Source organism: Perca flavescens, chromosome 22, assembly GCF_004354835.1.
Source record: "Perca flavescens isolate YP-PL-M2 chromosome 22, PFLA_1.0, whole genome shotgun sequence".
Taxonomy (NCBI): Eukaryota; Metazoa; Chordata; class Actinopteri; order Perciformes; family Percidae; genus Perca; species Perca flavescens.
Genome location: NC_041352.1, coordinates 20,718,718 through 20,738,391, shown reverse-complemented (window position 1 = coordinate 20,738,391; position 19,674 = coordinate 20,718,718). Strand labels below are relative to the sequence as shown.

The window sequence follows — 19,674 nt, the reverse complement described above, 5'->3', positions numbered from 1 at the left end:
ATTCCATGCCATGATACCAGTGTAGAAAAAATAATTTTTAGTTGCATTAGTAGCTCTAAGAACTATGCATGAGCGAATGCTGGCCCTAGTATTATGACTATGCTGCATGTGGACCATAGTTACATTGGAGCATAAATATTTCGGGGCATGACCATTAACAATGTTAAACATATGGTTCAGCCTAAGTTGTTCTACTCTTAGATGTACAGGTAGTAGACCAGCTCTTGTAAACTCCTCCCTACCTATGTGAGTACGGTGGGGTGCTTTTAATAGGTACCGAATAACATTGTTTTGCAGCACTTGGAATTTGTTTTTAAGTTTTACAGTGGCTCACTTACTTATTTTTTTACTTAGTTTGTTTACATAACCTCCGCGATTTAAGGCTTCTTCTGTCCTCTTGCAGGTTGGGATTCTCTATTTTCAGCCGAGTGTTTTCCGCTGCATCCTTCTGCGATGGGTTCGGCTGCTGGGTTTCGCTACCGTCTATGGGACTCTGACTCTTAAGTTGTACAGGTAAAGCACACACATACACAAAACCCTTTGACCAACATTGTTATCCATCCCAGGGAATCAGATTACTTTGACCTCTTTAAGTGCAATTACACTGTGTCTCACATCTGAAGTCCAAGTGTCAAGACAGCATGTTCCTCAGCTAATTCATCACGAGGCTACACTGCTGCACGTGTTTAGGGATGGATTCACTGCCTCATTAAGTGGAAGAGGAAAATGCCAAGTAAATGTAATTAAGAAAACACAGGGTGCTTTGGACACAAATGACCTGGTATATAAAGTAGTATTGAATGATGGTGGGCAAGAGACAAACAGAGAAACAAATGTGAGTGAGATCAGAGGAAGGGAAAGGACTGCTGGGGGATAAAGTAAGGGAGAGATGAGAGGGGTGGGGGGTTATCCAGCACTGAATAGCTAACAGTGAGGCAGGGGGTCTTCTGTATTTAAAGCAAAGCACTTGAAATTGTTCATCTGAGGGGCTTTTTGGCAGGTGTATCTGTCAAAAAGGCCTAATGAAGATGCTGATTAAGAGGATGTGGCTTATGCTAGCGGGAGCCGAGTAAACCCGTAGAGGTGCAAGTTAACATATTGGACAGATCAATTTTTGATGGGGGGCTCATTAGTGGGGAGCGCAGTGGACACTTCATCAATGTGCGTGAAGGGCACAGCCTAAGAATAGCGATGGCTGGTCATGTGTTTGAGCACATTTAATTTAATTGTGTTTGACTGTGAAACACACCGTCATGTAGAAATGCACAGAATAACTGCTCTGAATAATGATGCATTTCGGAGCTGGACATTTATGTTGCATTGCATTATATTAAAACTGAAGTTTAAATAATACATTATTAGATACTTCAGCTTTTTGCTGTAGAACATGTATTGTGTACTCCTGGGCTTACTTCTCCATAAAAATCACTGGTTAAAAGGAATCACTGGTTAAAAGTAATCTCACATTACATGCATTTTAAGCGTTTTAAAATATTATACAAATTATTTTTTCTTTCAAACTAAAGATCAGTGTGACAAGATCACCCATATGAGCTTTGTCTTATTAAGGCAGCCCTATTGGCCCAGCATTTGTCATCATTCATGTGACCATTCAGATGTGTCACTTCTATATTTTAAGTTCTTTTTAGGGCAAAGCCTCATGTTACCTTATAGAAATGATTCCAATTAGAAATCCCATAGAAAAATAACTCTGGCAATTAAAGAACAAGGTTAACTATTATATTTTTAACAACTACAGTACAGGCCAAAAGTTTGGACACACCTTCTCATTCAATGTGTTTCTTTATTTTCATGACTATTTACATTGTAGATTCTCACTGAAGGCATCAAAACTATGAATGACCACATATGGAATTATGTACTTAACAAAAAAGTGTGAAATAACTGAAAACATGTCTTATATTTTAGATTCTTCAAAGTAGCCACCCTTTGCTTTTTTTGATAATTCTGCAAACCCTTGGTGTTCTCTCAATGAGCTTCATGAGGTAGTCACCTGAAATGGTTTTCACTTCACAGGTGTGCTTTGTCAGGGTTAATTAGTGAAATTTTTTCCCTTATTAATAAAAAAGCAAAGGGTGGCTACTTTGAAAAATCTAAAATATAAGACATGTTTTCAGTTATTTCACACTTTTTTGTTAAGTACATAATTCCATATGTGTTCATTCATAGTTTTGATGCCTTCAGTGAGAATCTACAATGGAAAACGCAGTGAATGAGAAGGTGTGTCCAAACCTTTGGCCTGTACTGTATATGGTGTATTATAATCAATGCCATAGGTACAGTAACTTAAGAATGCATTGCAAACACCAAGAAAAAACATTCCCTTTGCTTCTAGCTCTTGTTTTTTTGTTGTCGTCTTGTTAGCCTACACATAATGACAGCAGCAGGTTAACAAGTTTAGACAAGTAGACCTCAGGCTGGTTTGGGGAAAGAGGGTAGTAAGAGTGGGAGAGAAAGTTTCCCCTGATTTGATGCTGTCGAAATTATTCTGCTATAATCTAACATTATTTGTTAAAGTGAGCTTCTCATCTCCTCCCCACAGGGTGCTGAAGGTGTTCCTGTCCCGTACAGCCCAGAGGATCCCCTATATGACCAGCTGGCGAGTGTTGCGTCTGCTGGGCATCATCCTGCTTATCGTCTGCTGGTTTCTGGTGGCTTGGACATCTGCCGTCTGTCAGAACCCGGACAGGAAATTGGCTCTCATCGATGTGGGATACACGCCCAACGGGCTGCAGTTCAGCATGTGCCTGCTGGATCGCTGGGACTACATGATGGCTGTTGGTAAGCCCTGCTACTGCCCTCTGCCTCCATAGGGTGTTGAGGAATGATTTATGAACTGAACTCTCTCTCTCTCTGTGTGTGTGTGTGTGTGTGTGTGTGTGTGTGTGTGTGTGTGTGTGTGTGTGTGTGTGTGTGTGTGTGTGTGTGTGTGTGTGTGTGCGCATGTGCGTGGGTGGGTTATTTGAGGTATTCATTGCATAAAATCAAGAAGTAATTTGTTTGGCATGATAGAATTTGGAGATCAAACAGTGTGAGAGACAAGAAAAGAGAAGTTGGATGAGTAAAACAGTTTGCCTCCATCTACATTTGGCAATGCTCTTACATTTCCCAAAAGTAGACATTAATCCTCTCCACCAGGTGCTACACTTATGGATATTTTCCCGTGTTGTGCATGGAGGAGAGGGCAACCAACAGCAGATAAAGGCAGATGAGAAATCAAAGATGGTCGGAAAGCAGCCCTTTAGGCTTGAAAAAATCTGCATGCTGTTTTATGTCTGCTGACTCAAAATGCTGAAATGAAAGAGAACCGTGGTCCTTTTTGACTTCTGGGAAAACAGATGGACCCCCAGCAGAGCCTACATGCTGTGATACTGTATACTGAAGGCACATTGTCATCTGTTTATTAGGAGGTAAAAATAGGTTGGTAATAGGGAAGTGAAAGTCAGCACACACAGAGCTCATGAATTACACACACAACCAGATGCAATGAATCTTTCTGATTTTGAAATCCGCACCTGCAAACACTTGCAGTCAAGGGTATAATTGTAATACATTTAAAAAAAAATCCTCTACAAAACATGCAAAAAGCTAGTTTCAAACCAGTAAGGATTTATTTAGTATGCACAACAAAACTGCAGCTTCAGCGTTGCAATGATGTGTTCATTTAATCTCAAACATTATATTCCATTTAATTACATTTCTCTCATATTCCTGCAGACCCACCAGCATTTGTATGGTTCATGCTCTGTAAAAACAGCATTTTGGTCATCTTTTTAATAAGGCACTATTTATAAAGGGTTCATGAATGACTTTGTTAGGTTGCAATGTGAAAATCGCTTTGGCTGGTGGCCATCCTCCCCAAGTGTCTTACATTCCAATTAATAAAGTTTCAAAGGTGTCACACTTTCTAATAAGCAATAATGATTGTTAATATGCTGTCAATAAAATGTCCATATGCTCTGAACTAGCTAAAAAAAGCAGGATATACAGTACTCCAGCCAGAGAGGTTTCTTACAAACTGGCAAACCAAAAGTTGTTCATATTTATGGTATAAAACTGATATATTAAGGTGTAGTTAATGACTAATGAGCTATTAATGAGGCCATTAGTTACAGTTTATAAACCCTTTATAAAGGCTGCCTTATTAGAAAGTATTACCAATTGTATAACTTTTCATATTTTGTTTTTGTGCATTTTCCCTTTATTGGAAAGCTGGTAATGAGGGGAGAGAGAGAGGAGTATGACACAACAAAAGTCCACTTATTTCGTCTTCCTTTAGAAAATACTAGTTTTAGTTGAAAACTGGTTGAAATATTCTTACTACAGTGTCAGAATTCTTTTCTTTTTTGAAGAATGTAAGGTTTTAGGGCTCAAAATAGCTTGACGAGATGCATTTGCAGTGTTCTAGCTGGTTGGTGGACTGGTGTGTTAACTGGGGATATCCTTGATGCATTTAGGTGAAATCAGTCTAAAAATTCTGAATCTGTAACCTCATTTTGATTCATTTAAGATATTTTAACCTCCACATGCCCGCACACAACCTTCACAAATAATGTGAGTGGCCAATTACATCTAATGCTTACGATTGTTCCTGTTGTGAGAAATACATGTGATTAACTCCCCACAGTTCAAGCAGACGACACTATGAATGTGAAAATAATGGCTCCCGGTTTTCATGGAAAAAGCAGCTTGTTTATTGCTGTGGAGTTGGCTACCTTGGAGCCATTACATGGGGTTGCCATGGAGGAGCACAGGGATTCATATATTGTCCAAAGAGAATACAACCACAGCTGTTACAAATGAGTTTGATAGCGTGTGTTAAACAGGGCACATTCCTGTATACCTGTGTTTGCACCAGCTCCATGAGAGCACTGAACTGTGACGTGGCTGGTTGGTGGGTGCACGTCCCCCTTTTTTTGGCCTGAAAAGCCTGTGCACTACATATAAATTATTTCTTGACCCGTATGTTCATTGTGTTCACCACCTCTTTTTCAATCTCACTTCACAGCGGAGTTCCTCTTCCTGCTGTGGGCAGTGTACCTTTGTTATGCTGTAAGGACGGTGCCGTCTGCGTTCCATGAGCCTCGCTACATGGCCATCGCTGTTCACAACGAACTAGTTCTGACGGCGATATTCTATATCATCAGGTGAGAACTCCTCTTCCCAGTCATCCGGATTCCTTAGTGGGTATATGTGATTGAATATCAGAGAAATATGTCTCAAAATCTTAGCAACAAAATTGTCTACATATCCAGATACCACTAGGATATCATTTTGTGTAATTTGCATGAATTTTCCTTTTCAACTTTTCACAGGAAAATCTTGAATAAATACAATTCCTTAATTATCTTAATTACCATAATCATAATAGACCTGGTGAAGTTCCCCCCACACATCTGGGGATAAAATCAACATGATTACTAAAAGAAGCATTTTCTTTAACGTGCAGATACTGTCACACACATTTACAACATGTTCCACATTTACTAGTAATATCATAGTCTTTGATTGCCCTCCGCTGTTGTCATTTTGACGTTTATGTCCTCCAGTAGATTCTCATTTTGATCACAAATAGGCTGCCACATGAGTTTCAACCCCTCTGTTCATCAGGGAGTTGTTTTTATATTGTAGTGAAATCAGCCCTGTACCTCCAGTGTACATGTCAAAAAGCTGCACCGTGCAGTTTATAAATGAGGCCTTTCAGCTGACATCGCCACAGCCATTCCTAACTGGAGTCCCCTCTAATTGAGAGCTCAGCTCCATCACATTATTTACTAATGAACCATGACAGAATGATTAATGTTTTTTTCAAGACCGCAAAAATAGCCTGAATTATTGGCAGCCATATATTTCAGTTATAAATTAACATCCATTACAAAAAAAAGTGTGCATCATCGATGTATAACCTGATAGTTAATGAGTTTTTAATCGTTTTGATGGTATTTGAACATCTGGCTCTTTGAGATTACTTTGCCAAAGCCTTTAAACTGCCTCCTCAGCCTTGTTGTGAGGCTTTTCTCTCCAGAAAATAGCCAAACGAGACCCCTAATAAATTGGAAAGTTGCCTGGTGTGGCTAGTTACTCTGACTGGCTGCCACCAGAGACCACAGTGTACACTGGGGCTTGTTAGAGGCATCCGGCATCCATTTATGTTACTCACAAAACCTTCTATTTGATCCCACAGTGACCAGTTAAAGCTCTGGCTTCCTTGTTTGCTGTGATAGTCATCAGGTTTTAGCCAGGTCCAGGCGTGAGTGGGATGTTGAGAGAAGATGAAGGGAACGTTGATGTGGTGTGATGTGTGCGAGTGTTTTCAGTGAGACGCTGCAGGCTGAGAGGCGACAGCATGCCAAGGTTATTAAATCCTCATCTGCACAGAAACTCCTCACAAAACCTAGATGAGGGAAGACTTCAAAGCTTTGGGACATTTCATATGCTGGACCTTTGCCTTCATACATGCCTCTAAGCTATTATCACATAACTGTTCGTTAATTAGCCATTTGCCAACTTCGACAACGTATTGAGTCTGCTAGATGACATTTGCTTGGATAGAGGCTCTCTGGTGGTTGAATTAGCATCTGACAGGACATACCTTCATATCTTTAGTGCGCATGAGGTCTTACTGTGCTGAAAGCCATTTTAAATAAAAGGCTGGAGCTTTTCCTTGCACTATCTTTGTTTCTGTCAGTAATAGTCTCATTTTCCACCAACTGCTGCACCACAGTCAACCCAGTGTATTATTGTCTGATGTATAAATAGGCCGAATCTTCTGAACAGATCAAGGTCACTCCCTTTTACTGTGAATCCAATTGAAAGAATGAGGAAAATATTGTGTCCTTGCCGGCGAAAGGATCACTCAAGTGGAAAATTATATGAGGCAGTGGAATTGATGCCTAGACAGACAGTGTATAAATCTACTTTGGCTGAAAACAGTAAGTCTGGTCTGTGTCTCTCCTGGCTCCACCTGTAACTAAGAGGTTTACTGCAGACAGAACAACCTGTATAAATATCATAGCATATTTTAGTCATACTTCACTGCATTTTTTGGATGACAATCCGCTATCATAAAGATGTTTAGAATGTGTTTATTAACAAAACTGTTGTAGTGGAAAGAAATGTGAGCACAGATACTAAACTCTTAATGAACACAGTGAGGTTGAACAGTTTGATTAATGACTCTGCATATTATTATGCATACTGTTCTATACCTTATAGTAATGCTATCTGCAGCCAGTAAAATGTTTGATTAAACATTAGGTAAACATCTGGATATCCCTGCTCCTGTACTCCTACTAGATTAAATTCCTCTCTCTTTCCTGTTTCTTACATCTTGTATATCTTTCCTCTTTGCTTCTCTTTACGTCCTGACAGGTTCACTCTTGCTCCAGAGCTCCATCCAGACTGGATGCTGCTGCTGTTCTTCACCCACACCCACTTAACTGTAACAGTAACACTGGGTCTACTCCTCATCCCTAAGGTAAACATCAACAACAAATGCTAAATTTAATTGTTGTATTCTTACTTATTATTACTTATACTTATACTTACTTATATTTAAAGTTCCCATGACATGGTGCTCTTTGGATGCTTTTATATAGGCCTTAGTGGTCCCCTAATACTGCGAAGCAGAGAAAGGGGAGGTAACCTTGCTCCTTATGACCTCATAAGGAGCAAGATTCCAGATCGGCCCATCTGAGCTTTCATTTTCTCAAAGGTAGAGGAGGATACCCAGGGCTCGGTTTACACCTATCGCCATTTCTAGCCACTGGGGGAACATAGGCAGCCTGGGGGAACTCATATTAATGTTAAAAAACCTCAAGGTGACATTTTCATGCCATGGGACCTTTCATATTTAATTCAGTCAGTATTATATATTTTGCTTATTGTCAACATCCCATGAAAGGACCAGAAGAAACAATGAATTGTTAGTATTTCTAGTTAGTATTTTCTGTATATCCGAAGCCTGTTATATCTTATTCCTCTGTGCCATAGAGCCAACAACTATTAAAAACACATCAGTGAGCCACACTGTTGCACTGGGGGACATGTTCCTTAATGATGATAAACATGGAAACTTTAATAAACGTTATTTTGAGTCAATCCCACATACACCATTCTGCTACTGTAACCAAAGCACCAAAAATGGATTAATGCGCAGCTGAAAAATAGTCCAAAACAAATGCACTATTTACTCCTGTTTGAGTAACATTTGTTAAAGACTAGAGCTGTTTTAGGAAATAACTTTCAAAAGAAATGAAGCTATATATTTGTGACATGTTTTTCAAGATTTATATCTTCAGTGAGAACCAATGGGCTCTGGGGTGAGAGGCACAGACAGACTAGGGAAGTCAGAAAGTATTGAGACAGACTTACACATTGTGTCACTGATTAAGCTAGCTTTAAACATAAGGCTAAAATTCAAAAAACCAAGAACACTTAAAACGACTAACACTGAAAGATACATTGAGAGTCAGGAACAAATGCAGACAATCTGAAACTGAGACAAGAGAACACCAAGACTAATAGCTGTTTCATGCTTCTTGCTTTCAGCGCGGTCGGGGTGCTGCGGACGGCGCATGGTCGCCGCGAAGCGTCTGGTCTTTCATACTGATTGCGGTCAGAGCAGCTCAGAGAACGGACTTCTTCTCACCTGTAGCAAATCATTTCAACGTGGTCTATGCGACCGTGTCCGCGTTGTTACAATATCTTGAAGGTGCGCGGCTCAGCGATCAGACCCTCCGCGCACAGGCTGCATTTGCATCATATCGCGCCGACCGCTCTGAACGCAAGAAGCATGAAACAGCTTTAATATACAAAAGAAAAAAAGTGTGTTAACGAGCAACAGGTGACATGAGGGCTGATGAGGAACAACTGAAACACATCAGGGCGGGCAGACAATCATAAAGGCGGGAAAACACACAAGGCAGGAAGTAAAACAAGACATGATACATGAGAAGAACCTAATAAATATAACAAGAAACAAAACCCAGGATGAAGACACATTGATTACTCTAGCTGTATTCCAAACTGCCAACTATACTAGCAGTATAGTAGGCGTACTGATTTGGCCATGTAGTATGCAGTATGCAAACTAAAGCAAAATCTGCAGTATGGCAAAAATACCTGCATGTTGTACTGATTCGGAAATGCATTGGAACAGCCTACCTCCCCTACTGTGTCCCACAATGCAAAGCGCTGGAACGGTCACAACAACCGGTCATTACCTACGCTTTCCATAACTGGAAACTGGCTTAGCTACACCTTTGCAACAGCGCAACAGCCAATTTTGTTCTTCTTTATGCCACACCACCAGTTCCTGTTTGCAGACACCCACATGAGAGAGGATATAGCCTCTGAGGCCTATGAGGACGAGCTGGACATGGGTCGTTCCGGGTCGTATCTCAATAGCAGCATCACATCAGCGTGGAGCGAACACAGTCTGGATCCTGAGGACATTCGGGTAAGCCGTGTCTCCTTTTAACCTTTCATTCTCCATTGTATAACCTGGTGACATCTTTTGAATCCTCCAAAAATACTGAGCCATGGCAGTTCTTTACTGTATTGCAGACACCAGACGAAACGAGCCATCTCAGTTCTATTAATGGCTGTGGCGTAAGGTCTTGCGACAGTCTTTGGGAAAAACGTACCAACGTGAGCTGAGATTTCTGTTTGTCTGTTAGAGCTGAAGAAGTCTCTCTACAAAAAGATTTGGGCAAGCCTATTTACCAGAAGGCATTCATTGTATCGGATGGGCATAGAGACAGAAAAACAATAAATTAAAGACCTGAGCTTTGAGGCTGTTTCAGACATTAAAACACACTTTGTTTCCTTATTTGATGCTGTCGAGACTGTCCTGTCCTTGCTTTTTTTCAGCACGCATGTGATATTCCGTAGTGCATTATTTAACAAGCGTTTGTAGTCAAGTGTCATGAATTTGTACTGCATGTTCAATGTGCAGTAGAATGTCTGCGTTTTTGTGTTTTAATTAGAAATTCATTTTTTAAGCTGTATAATTGCATTCATTTGTCCTAACAGGCAGCTGATCACTTTGCCTTTGTCTTTCCTCTCAATTCTGTCATGAATACGTAGGAGGAGCTGAAGAAACTCTACTCCCAGTTGGAGATTTACAAGAGGAAGAAGATGCTGGCAAACAACCCTCATCTCCAGAAGAAACGGAGCTCCAAGAAAGGGTTGGGTCGCTCGCTGATGAGGCGCATTACTGAGATTCCAGAATCGGTGCACCGGCAATGCAGCCGCGAAGACAAGGAAGCTGGAGAACACGGGAGCAACCGCAACAGCATCTGCATGTTAAAGAAGAACCCATTTGATTCGACTCACCCAGGAAAGCCAGCGAAAGAGGAGACGCTAAAGAACAAGGTTTTCTCCCTCAAGAAGTCCCACAGCAGCTACGACCACGTCCGTGACCAGGGTGAAGACTCCAACAGCTCAGCGACAGACAAGATGGAGGTGACCCCAGCTGAAGGCTCCCTCCTGGATACACTTATGGGCAAGAAGCTGGTCAAGAAGCAGTCCAGTGAGAACGTAAGTGTCCCCAGTGAATCTACAGAATCAGTTCCTTTGGTCTGCAAGTCAGCCAGCGCCCATAACCTCACTGCTGACAAGAAACCAATTCATCCTAGAGCCTCCATGCTGCAAAAGTCCCTCAGTGTCATCGCCAGTGCCAAAGAGAAGACTTTGGTGTTCACAGGAAAGACCCAGAGCACGGAGGAGAGCAATAAGAAGAGTCAGCCAAAGAGCAAAGACACAAGGGCCAATGCAGAGCCAGAAAATGAGTGCCAACCCAAGATGATTATTAGCCAGTCGGTTGAGTACAAACAGACTGCGCCAATAGGCAGGATCATGAAACAGCCAGTGAGCGGCAGCCAGCCTACTATCTGTTCCGATCCAGTCAAGGGAAAGGACCTCTACGATGTCTCAGAAGTGTGTCCCTGGGAAGTGGAGGATCTCCCAACTCCGTCTGAAAACAAGGTCCAAAAGCATGTATCCATCGCACCAAAGGAAACCACGACGGTTCACGGAGGTAGCACCAAGGGAGGCAAATCTCAGAAGCAGAAAGCGTCTGATCAATCTCCATCGAGTGGCAGGCATTCACAGGAAATTCAGAAGACAACCGCTGTACGAGCGGAGATATGTCCATGGGAAGATGGAGGTGAAAGTCAAGGCAGTCAAGTGGAAAGCCCAAAGCAACAAACCTACAGTCAGGCAAGCAAACCTGCTAAGACCCAGCAGCCTCATTCTACAGCAGAAAGCTCCAACAAAAAACAGGAAGAGGTTTGTCCATGGGACTTCGAAGAGACCCAAAAGACAACAGAGCTGGCTTGTTCACCAGATATGACAACACAAAGAAAAGGCACCTCTCCTGTGGATGGGAAAGAGAGAAGTACCCTTTCAGATCCATCCAAAACAGGAGGCTCACTCCAGCCGCCATCTTCAAAAGCTGATGTATGTCCCTGGGACTACGACAGCACTGCCGTATCTCCAAGTTCTGAGAGGACACCTAGTCCCTCTCGAGCATCCAAAACCAAGGAATCTCCTTCAAAAAAGAAGGGTACACCTTCCACAAGAACAGTTGAGAAAGAGAAATCAAAAGACGCTGATGATGAGAAAAGTAGAACAAAAGCTAAGGACAAGAGTAAATCTTCAGAGAAACACGTGAGCCAACAAAAAATGGCTGAGGTATGCCCGTGGGATATAGAGAGTCATCAGGAAGTGCTGGTGGTAGAAAAAAGGAAAAGTGTGAATGTTGGAGCAGCCAAATCAAAGCCAGCTGAAGTCTGTCCGTGGGATTTTGAGGATACGTCAGATAAAAAAGGTACAGACACAAGTGTAGTGAAACCAAAAGGCGGATCTGCAGGTTCTGCTAAAAAGGCAGATGTTTGTCCCTGGGACTTTGAGGATAGCACATCAAGCAAGAAGGCATGACACTCAACCCTAATGGACCACTGAAATTATAGTTATTGACGTATCCTTTTTCACTTTGAAATCGTTAAATATTACCTTTTACTATTGGTATGGTGGCTTGGAAGAAAAGTTGATCAAGTTCCACAAGTTGCCTTCCTTTACAAGGTTTTGTTCCTGTTTTACCTATTTTGAAAACAAATATGTACAAAAAAACAAAACAAAGTCATGACGAGCATTCCAGATTATTACAGGAAAATCCTGAAGATAAATCTTAGACTAATTATGCAACTTTTGAGTCATCCTTTTCACTTCATAAGCAATGTTGAAAATCTGCATTTTTCATGTTCTGTATTCAGTCAACAATTCATACATGGTTCTTTTTGTGCATTAACATCGTCACTTAATGGACTAAGATAGGACTTGTACAGATGATAGGATTTGTAGAGAAAAATAATTATGAAATTAAGGTTGATGTACGAAACAGCAAAAGTGAAAGCCAAAGAATAAGGGAACATTTGCAAAGATAAACGTTGGATATAAGGCAGTAAATGATTAGTTTGTGTCCAGTCCTTGGCAAAGAGGGAAGGACTCTGTGAGGAATCCGTCTATAGCACTTTAGCCAACTCCATAAATAAAATAACTGAGGACAGACTCTGTTCTTCTTGTAAATTTTGTCTGCTCATTTTCAACTTCATGGCATGATACCACACAGGATATCACACACCGACCAAACTTAGACATGTTTTTTGTTTAGATCTATTTAATTGTAGTTCTCAGCAGATTAAAATGCTTCCAAGTCTGCAGAGATGTACTGTATGTGCCTAACTAACTAGCATTGTCTTGTATCAGTCTGAAGTAAAGCAAGTGGCTTCTCCTTCAGCACTTTGTGACGGTGAATTATATAAACAGCATGCACAGCCAGGTATCGAGAGTAGTCGGACCCTACCAGTTTGTCAACTAAAGCAGTTAATGTGTTGACACATATATAATGTTGTTTTTTTTAATACCAGAGGCACTCCTTTTCCTGCTTTAATATTTCTAAAGCTCATTCAGGGTGGTGAAGATTATATGAGAGCAGCATTAACATGAATGTGTGTCAAAATGGCTCATATGTACACTGTAAAAAGTAGAGAGAGAAAAATACTTTGTTTATGAATCCAGCATGAGTCTTTGTGTTGGCTTGCACAAAGTGTGTGTGGGTGTGTGGGGGAGGGGTGTCTGTGTCTGTGGACACAATATCATGAATTTAAAGTGAAAATGTAATTCTGTAGTTGAACATCTGGAGTTTCATCCATGATCATGTCTTGGTAGCACTTTCTGTCCTTACATTCCCTCTGTCTCAAACACCAAAACTAAAAGGGGAGCAGGTCACCAATTTCATTTTACTAACAGCTGATAGAACCTGCTGCTTAAAAGGATAATATTGGTTTATTTTAACTTGGGCCATCTTTTACGATTGGTAACAATAACTTGCTGAGACCTGGAACCTGCAACATCACCACAACAAAGTCTAATTTGGCAACAAACCAATGCAATCAGATTAGCATACATACAAATGAAGGCGACGGGTAAAATATAATTATTACCAGACCCAAACGGAATCTTTTTTACTGTTTTCAGCGGTCATCCAGAATTAAAATCTGCGGAATATAGCGGACTTGTTTTGACTTGCTTGCTTGTCGTGGAGATGTGTTAACATTCAGATTTTTTTTTAAATCTGCAGAAAATCTGCAGAATTCTGCGCTCGCAGATTCCGTGTGGCCCTCATTATTACCCAACCTTTTTGTTTACAGACCAACTTCCTGGTTCTACTTTGACCTACCATACTTAACGTAGTTGTGTGTGCACACAGTTTCCCTATGCGATGAGGGTTTATGGTAGCCTGATAGTCACACTGAACTGCCATTTTGTTTCATTTAATGCATTTAACTTAACATAGTGGTCATGTTAGCCAATTTCTCAACGATCATAGAAATATAGTAATACTGTATAATAGTTTTTGTTTTTGTAAGTACAACGTGTACTGCTGCCTTAATCTCATCCATGGTTTTGCCCGGTTTTTGTGGCCATTGTGATTTTTAGTTTTAAGATGTAGCTATTTTTTTGGCTCTTGAATATAAAGATTACTATTTTTAATCGCACCTAAAAAGCTCTAATAGGTGGATTCATTCTCCAATAAAGGGAAATGGCCGTCAGAGAACACAAGACAGGACACCATGAACCGCTCGATAAATTGGAGATTCAGAGGCCTGGAACCAGTCGAAGAGTTTCACTGATCTCGCACTTTTGGCCACACTCCCTTTCGATTTTAATGTGAAATGAAATGGTTTCAATTATTCAGCTAAACTGTTAGCTTGTTTACAACGTGTCTGATCAGACTTTGTTGTAGCGATGTCATCTTGTTTTCAGATCTTAGAAATTACTTTGTTGAGTCCAATGTTACCACAGCTACAAAAATAAAACCCCAAGTTTTTATAAAGCGGAACTTTCCTTTAAAGGTGCTTTAAGCTACGTTGGGTGATGTTACTTCTTGTTGACGTTCAAAGTATTTTCAAACAAAACGAGACTAGGTTGCACCTCCCTCCTCCTCATCCTGTCCCCTCCCCCTCCCTTCCGTGCCCCCAAATCCTTCTTGTCGGTTATTGGCTGGAACGCTGTTTATGTTTGGTGGTGCAGGTTGAAAACAGTTTGTTTTTGTTGCCGTTTGTTGAGCCTGGGCTGTCTACAGAGACCAGTTTTTTTTTTACAGTGTGTTCAGGGGACCGGCAGCTCGCGGATAGTGATTTGCTGTATGTGACAAAAAATGTTGTAGCCTAAAAAACGCATGACATCGCTTAGAGCACCTTTTTAATTTAAGAAAACAATGGCAGTCTTCAGTTTTTCCATTAGGTTTCTGTTTTGAAAGTTCACAAGTAGCGTAATGCATGTTCTTCCCAGTTTAATTCAAGTACAGCCCCATTGATTAATTAAGATGATCATTTTAGAATTAAACTCGGCACTGAGGTTATCAATTAATAATCTGACTAAACCTTTTGAGGTTTTTGATTTGTTCAGTGTTTTGTATCAAAATGTCCAAATATTCATCGTGCACTATCCAAGTGAAGAAAAGAAATCTCCTACTTATATTTTCAACAATAACTGCAGTCGTGAGGAAACCTATGTATCAATATAGCATCTACGGTACTTTATGGTATCTTGTGAGAATCATATGGTATCACTGAATGTTGTCACTGATTGTAATTATCTATAATTGCTGTCAAATTCTTCAATATCTGAGCTCTGTAGGAGTCCTTACTAACTGATAATAAAAAAAAAAAAGAAAAATCAGTGCTCGTCAGTGAAAGTCCTATTTGATTAAACACGGTTCTTTAATAGCTCAATTTTGTTGGCACAAACTGAAAAGAATCCAGTGACAAATATTTGTAACCTTTTACGGCCGATTGTGTTTAATTCTACAGCTAGCCTCTATAGACGTGATTTAGATGCTACGTCTTATATCCCTGTGAAATGACCGCCGCCATTGACTTGTTGGGGGCTCGTCTGAACTATTTCAGATGTGGAGTGTTTGCCTTGCAGCGTGAGATATGTCATCACCTCTGCTTTATGAGCTCCTATAGGAAACGGTGTCTTAGTAGAACTGTCAACGTGCATGGATTGATTGTAATGATTTTATGGCTCTATGTAATATTTATGGACCACATGTTCGCCGCCATCCATCATATGCAGCATCGTACCAAGGGACCGTTGCTACGGTATGACAACAACTACATTTTTTTAAAGTGACTATGGAATCACTGCCACATTGGATTTGTAGGCCTACTGCTCTGGGTGATGAATAATGAATACTATACTGTATATTTTGAAAGCGAGCCTTTGTCCTTGTAGGAAAGCTATTTCAAATGAGAAGGTGTGTTTATTTCATTGTAATTATTTAGAAAATCGACGACCTTAGATCCAGCTCATACAGGCTCTAAAACAACTATGATTGTGTTCAACCCATAAGACCCATAACAAGCAATAGATTATGACAAGTAAAGAAGGTATTTTTTTTTTCTGACGTCAAAACTTTATTTATTTAGGCATTTGTTTTATAAAATTGTACACACTGGGCCCGTGACATTTCCACATCAGAGGTCGGTGGAACACAAAGGAAACGTGACTGCAGTTCTACTTGTCTTAGAGCCGAAAATAAGAACACTGCAATATCCCACCGTTACACTATGGAATACGTCACATTCTCAGTTCAATCTACTCCGTTCTCTCAGCTAGTATGCTTGCCGTAGCCTAGCATCCCTCAGTTCAGTCAGTCCACAGCTGTCTGTGTGTTAATACGTGAACCAGTGTCCGTTTCTCTGGAGTTTATCGTTGTGTTTCATCCGTATCATCAATGAACCAGTGACAGTTTGAACCTCAAATATAGACCATTATTCTTCTTGTACCGTCTTGACATTAGACGACTGTGTCCTCTAGCTTTTTGTCCACCAATCAGATCTTTTACTTTAACGGTGCGTTCTGTTGGCTAGCTGCTGTCATTTAAACCTCTCTTCTCTTGTGACCAAAGTCACCTGATGGCAAACACAACTACTACTATTGCTACTACTACTATTCAATGCTGTAACGTCGTAAATCTTGCTCTTGTGGCTTCTGCATGAATTCAAGAAAAAAAGAAGTAGGACCGATGTTTCACTGCCCTTGATAGAACAAAAAAAAAAGAAAAAGATCTTTTATGGACTGTTGTATAGTGAGTGATACTGTCCCTAACCCACTGTATAATGTTCTTGTTATAACTATTGCTCTATGACAAGCTTATAGCATCAATATATGGGAATATTTGGTAGATTTATATTGTGTTATATTGTGATAGCATGTACATAAAAGATACCTCCTCTGCAATAAATATTTATATGAAAATGAAGTGCATGCTCAGTGTGTTTCTGAATTTTTTTACTGCAAGATCCTTTTCAGTTGCTCTTCTACACCATCTCTAATCCCGCGGGATGCTGATACAAGACACTCCCATGATGCATTTGTGCTTAGCAGTCATACCTGTCTCAGGTTTGTTTCGTTTATTCCTCATGTAGACGTGCGGTTGGAGAAACCCTGGCCTCTAAAAGCCTCATGCATCATAACCACTTTAGGATACGCTCATCTTGGCGATTGTCCTGAAACGCTTTCATCGCTTAATTCGGTCTTTTGGACAATGGCGGCTCTGCAGGAAGCGAGAGATACAAGATGCTATCAAATGCTGACTCCAGACCTGTGCAGAAAAAAAACAATCGAGCACTGCTATTTTCCAATCCCAGAATAATAATTGGCCAAACTGAAATTATTTATTCCCTGAGCCAAAGGGGAAATAATTTCTCGCTCTATTAATACCAACATTCGACCCTTGTGACAGTGTCTGCACTGTCACAAGTACTTATGTCTCTGTCTACTTGTGAATATGGCCGTGATGCAGCCAAATGACATTGCTAAAGGGTCTTGCGTAAAGCAAACAGGTTAGCATTGATTCCTGTTGACAAAAGCACATTCGGTGCCTTTCTAATAAATAGAAGATCAATACAGGCTGCTGCAGGGAACTGAAATAGAGAAACGTCAAAGAAGAAAACCGATGAGAGCTGTGACCGGGGGATATGGCAACTATTGATGTTCCATTTGATATTCATTTTGGTGAGATAGCCTTTCCATAATGAAAGATTACGTATAGCATTTAAAGCAGCTATATTACATATTTTTATTATAATGTATTGAATGTGAAAGGGTCATTCATAATAATAAACCTTCGGAATATTGTCACATGAATCTGCAGCTTCCCTCTGCTTTACAGAGCTTTATATTGAGTTTCAGTCCGGCTGCAACTTCTCTGTTAACCTGAACTTTTATGTATTTACATAGCTCCTTTCATGCAAGCATGCAGCCCAATGTGCTTCACTGAACGAAATCACAATAATCACAAAATTAAAATAGATGAGATCAAAAAGAACAAAGAAAAAGCAAGACTAAAGATTACAACAAACCAACAGAATAAAATGGTTACACCAGGGTAAAAAAAATTATCAACACTTATAATGCAATAACATTACTCAAAATTAAAAGACAGAGAGAGTTCGCCATTCTAATATCCAAAGGCAGTGAGTTCCACAGTTCAGGGGTGTGAAAACAGAATGGACTTTTCCCCGGTACTTTTATGGCACACGTAAGGAACATTTAAAAGAAAAGCAGTGGAGGACCTATAGTGATCTGGCTGGGACATAAAATGAAAGAAAATCACTGATGTATGGAGGAGCGTAACTGTTGGTATTATATGCAATATGTCTGCCAAGCATCCAAAAAAAGAGTAAACATTTTTAAATAACAGAAAAGTTCTAAAGACAGAAACATAATCTCTTTGTTCCTGTAACAGCCACCTCGTGCCAAAGACACATCCAACATTGGTTGCAAGAGCCCTCTGGATCTCCCTGTGGTGCATGTCTTTTCAGGACAGTGGGACACATCCTCCGTCGTGGCAGGACATCTTTTTATACCTCAGACGGTGATCGGTGCATGAATCACAGCCTTTCTGTGGCAGGGCCGTGTGGTTAGAGATGGAGGAGGACGGACAGGAGATGAGAGGAAGCTGATCACTTTGGCACAAGCCAGCATGCTCCGTCGCTGACTCATTTGTCTTTTAGAAGCGGGGACAGTCAGGGTGGGGGGGGGGCGGCAGGAGGGGGCGGTGGTGGGATGTATTGTGGTGGATTCATGACTCATGACACAAATAAGGGTTGTGTGCGTGGGGTGCACCTGGTGGGAGACGTCCGCATGGTGGAAACACACATACACACTCGCTGTACAACATAATTACAAGTGTAGAAGTCTTTTGTTCTCGTATTGCACCTGGCAACCCCAAGGACTTCAATACCTAGAAATCATGAAGTTTGTTTTACACCAAATTCAGAGTTCAGATTGTACATGAACATGTGAACTGACTCCCTCTTGCACAACCAGAATTAGTTTGAAGTGCTCATATTCTGCTCATTTTCAGGTTCATAATTGTATTTAGAGGTTATCTCAGAATAAGTTTACATGGTTTAATTTTCAAAAAACACCATATATTAGTTGTACTGCACATTGCTGCAGCTCCTCTTTCCATCCTGTGTGTTGAGCTCTCTGTTTTAGCTACAGAGTGAGGCATCTCACTTCTGTTCCATCTTTGTTGGGAGTCGCACATGTGCTGTAGCTAGGTAAGGACTACTAGCCAGCCAGAAGCAGAGTATGAGGGCATGCCATGCTAGCAGCTAGGCGAGCATTATAATACGTACGTCACAAAGTGACGCATGTTTGTCACAAAGTAAAGGCTGGACTACAATAGAGCTGTTTGTGTTTTCTGTTGGAGATGGTAAGGCCCTTTTGGGTGAACTTTGGGCTTTTTTCACTTTGTAAACCTATAACGTGCACAAAAAAGATGTACAGTATCTCACAAAAGATATTATATCTTTTAATGGGACAACACTGAAGAAGTGACACTTTGCTACAATGTAAAGTATTAAGTGTACAGCTGGTATAACAGTGTAAATGTGCAGTCTCCTCAAAATAACTCAACACACAGCCATTAATGTCTAAACCTCTGGCAACAAAAGTAAGTACACCCCTATGTTAAATTCCCAAAGAGGCAGGCAGATTTTTATTTTTAAAGGCCAGTTATTTCATGGATCCAGGATACTATGCATCCTGATAAAGTCCCCTTGGCCT

The 19,674-nt window shown here is 40.6% G+C and overlaps 1 protein-coding gene across 1 annotated transcript in view; it reads left to right on the top strand.

Moving 5' to 3' along the window:
• Window positions 1–14,533, top strand: part of gpr158a (G protein-coupled receptor 158a) — an 84,964-nt gene extending 70,431 nt beyond the window's left edge. The window contains exons 7-12 of the mRNA XM_028569997.1: window positions 404–513; window positions 2,564–2,802; window positions 5,030–5,168; window positions 7,393–7,498; window positions 9,335–9,481; window positions 10,111–14,533. Coding sequence (XP_028425798.1) covers window positions 404–513; window positions 2,564–2,802; window positions 5,030–5,168; window positions 7,393–7,498; window positions 9,335–9,481; window positions 10,111–11,964 — 2,595 coding nt within the window. The 3' untranslated portion in view covers window positions 11,965–14,533. The remainder of the gene's footprint in view (window positions 1–403; window positions 514–2,563; window positions 2,803–5,029; window positions 5,169–7,392; window positions 7,499–9,334; window positions 9,482–10,110) is intronic.
• The last annotated feature ends 5,141 nt before the right edge of the window (window positions 14,534–19,674 follow it).